The sequence below is a fragment of the Monopterus albus genome, unplaced genomic scaffold, assembly GCF_001952655.1.
Source record: "Monopterus albus unplaced genomic scaffold, M_albus_1.0 scaffold1898.1, whole genome shotgun sequence".
Taxonomy (NCBI): Eukaryota; Metazoa; Chordata; class Actinopteri; order Synbranchiformes; family Synbranchidae; genus Monopterus; species Monopterus albus.
This window is the reverse complement of record NW_018129773.1, coordinates 1-2,664: the sequence shown is the minus strand read 5'-3', so window position 1 is coordinate 2,664 and position 2,664 is coordinate 1. Positions and strand designations below refer to the sequence as shown.

The following is a 2,664-nucleotide window of genomic DNA, read 5'->3' as shown; positions in this document are numbered from 1 at the left end:
CTACACCGGGGGACCCCCAAGAGCGCTCTATACCGGATATGGTTCAATGCCTACTTGACAACCTGAACGGATGAGTTAGGTTGGGAGAAGGCCAAAAAAAACCCCGCAACGCTGGCAGGCGTCCGGGGCTATGGCGTCACCTGTTAGAGAGGTTCCGCATGTCACCACCCTACCAACCCGCCCTGTTTGAGTCCAGCCTTCCAAAATGGCTGGCCTGCACCGATGAACTGGCTGCCGGCATCCAGCACCACCCACGCCAGAAGGCCCTCAAACGTGCCTACATCGACCCCAACCCCTCGGCGCTGGTTTGGGCCATGGTGTTCGACGTGGACCGCCCAGAGGCCGCTACAGCGTGGCAGGATGCCCCTACGGAGTGCCCTCGGCCCAACTGGGTCACCCAGAACCCCCGGAACGGTCATGCGCATCTGGGCTACGTGCTGGCCTCTCCGGTGTCCAGGACACTGAAAGCACGGGCGACCCCTCAACGGTTCTTGGCTCGCATTCAGCACGGCCTGACCATGGCCCTCGATGCGGACAGGGCCTACACCCACCGGCTGACCAAGACCCCCGACCATCCCACCTGGCGCACATTTTGGGAGCGCCCTGACCCCTACGAGCTGGGGGAGTTACGTGACTACCTTGGCGACCGTCTGCCGCTGCGTATCGCACGACTGGAAGCGGTGGGGGAGGGGAGGAACGTCACGCTGTTCGATGGCCTGCGGAAGTGGGCATATCGAGCACGGTTGGGCTACTCGGATTGGCACCTGTGGGAGCGTGCTTGTCGCTCCCACGCTGACGCCTTAAACGCCTTTGCCAGCCCACTCACAACACGAGAAGCGCATCAGGTGGCCAAGAGCGTTGCCAAGTGGACGTGGACCAACATCACGCCAACCGCTTTTTCAAAAATACAGGCAGAAAGAGGAAGCCAGAACGGAGCGAATAAAAAAATCGCTGCGATGGATTTCACCGCTGAAATTGTGAGGTATGCCCGATGATGCCCGTTCGCCAAAAACGAAAAAAAACCGCCAAGGAAGTCGCCAAACATTTTGGCGTATCGGAACGCACTGTCCGCAACCACATGGCGGAGGAACGGGACACCTACGAAGCCCGAGCAGACTACCGGCGCAATCTGGCCGGGACCATGCGAGCGCAAGGGAAATCATGGGCTGAAATCGCCGCGGCGGTTGGGGGCAGCGAATGGTCTGCCCGTGCGTTGGTGAGGCGCTATCGCACCTCACTGGCGGAGCCTACCGGCCCCGCCCCATCCCCCACCCCTTGCGGGGCGGGGTTGTGATGGGAGGGGAAGGGGAAAGGCCCTGACGGGCCACCCTCCGGGCTTTGAGCATGGTTACGAGGTCCACCATCACCCTGCGGAACCGGTCAACAACCACACCACGGGCCTGCATGGCGAACGCCTTCGGCCCTTGATGTTGGGTCGGTTCGCGGTCGATGCCTTGGGCCTTCAACGAGCGGTGGTCAATGCGTGCTGGTGAGTTGGCCAAGGTCAACGCATGGTTGGCATAGCGTGCCCATTCGGCTCGCCAATGGTCTAGGTATTGCTTGTCATTCCAGTCGCGGTTTTTATTTTTGAACCCGTCCTGGTCAATGTCTCGCATCGTGGTCATCAGGTGGAAATGGGGGTTGTCTCCACCGATGTGATGGAAAGCAATCGTTGCACACATGCCCCGGTCAACGAACTCTTTTTGGACGAACGCACGGGCCAGCGTGGCACACTGCTGGGGGGTCAGTTCGCGGGGCAGGGCAATGTCGAACTCGCGGCAAAGTTGAGCGTCTTTGCGCTTCTCGATGGTCTCCACATTGGCCCACAACTGAGCCGGGTCCGATGCCCAAGCCGGAGCGTTGTCGGGGGCAAGCGTCAGCGAGCCAGACACGCCACCCTTGCGGCTGAAATCATGGCGCAGGCCGGTGCGAGGATCTTCCAACGCAACGCCAAGGCGATAGGCAGCAGCAGCAACGGACGAACGTCCTTCGCTGCGCTTTATCACCTGTGCGTGGAGGTGGAAGATTGCCATGTTTTGCTGTTGCTCCTGTTGTGGTTTTTGCTTTGCTCTTAGCCCCGCAGGGCGCACACATCGCGAAGCGATGTATAAGTGCGCTATTGCTGGTGCTTCGCTTCGCTCTGCGCAATAGATTTTGGGCTGCTCGCTTCGCTCGCTTGCGCCCCTCTTTCATTCAAGCAGGCTTTGCGATTTCGTCAATGCAGTCTTGCCAGCGTCGGATTTTTTGTTACTCGTTAGGGAACATCACAACGAGGAAAAAAATCCATGACGACTAAAACACCAAGCCAACGCATTGCCCTGCTCGAAGCGAAGTTAGCGAGAGCCAAGGCCGACGAACGCAAGCAACGAACACGGCGGCTCATCGAAGTGGGCGCAATGCTGGAACCACTCGGCGAACGGGTAGCCGCTCTGACCGCTGAGCAACGGAAATATTTCATCAGTCGAGTGCTGGCCAACTGGGAAGCCTTGATGGGAACCAAGGGGAACAATCAGCACCAGGGCGATGCGTAAGCAGTGCCCTAGTGCGTCCTGCAGCCGCCATTTTTCGTGATGCGCCCGATTTTGGTTTGCCTACACCCAAAAGCGGGTATGGCTTTCCTCAACCCCGGAAAAGCCCCCTTCGGGGCTGGGGGAGGGGGTAAGG

General features: G+C 59.5%; 1 protein-coding gene across 1 annotated transcript; it reads right to left on the bottom strand.

Moving 5' to 3' along the window:
• Window positions 1-1,247: 1,247 nt before the first annotated feature.
• LOC109953896 (probable mobilization protein MobA) lies at window positions 1,248-2,033 on the bottom strand. Its single transcript, XM_020589338.1, is given in 3 exon segments — window positions 1,248-1,609; window positions 1,699-1,741; window positions 1,743-2,033. Coding segments are annotated over 3 exon segments (696 nt in total).
• Window positions 2,034-2,664: the final 631 nt, after the last annotated feature.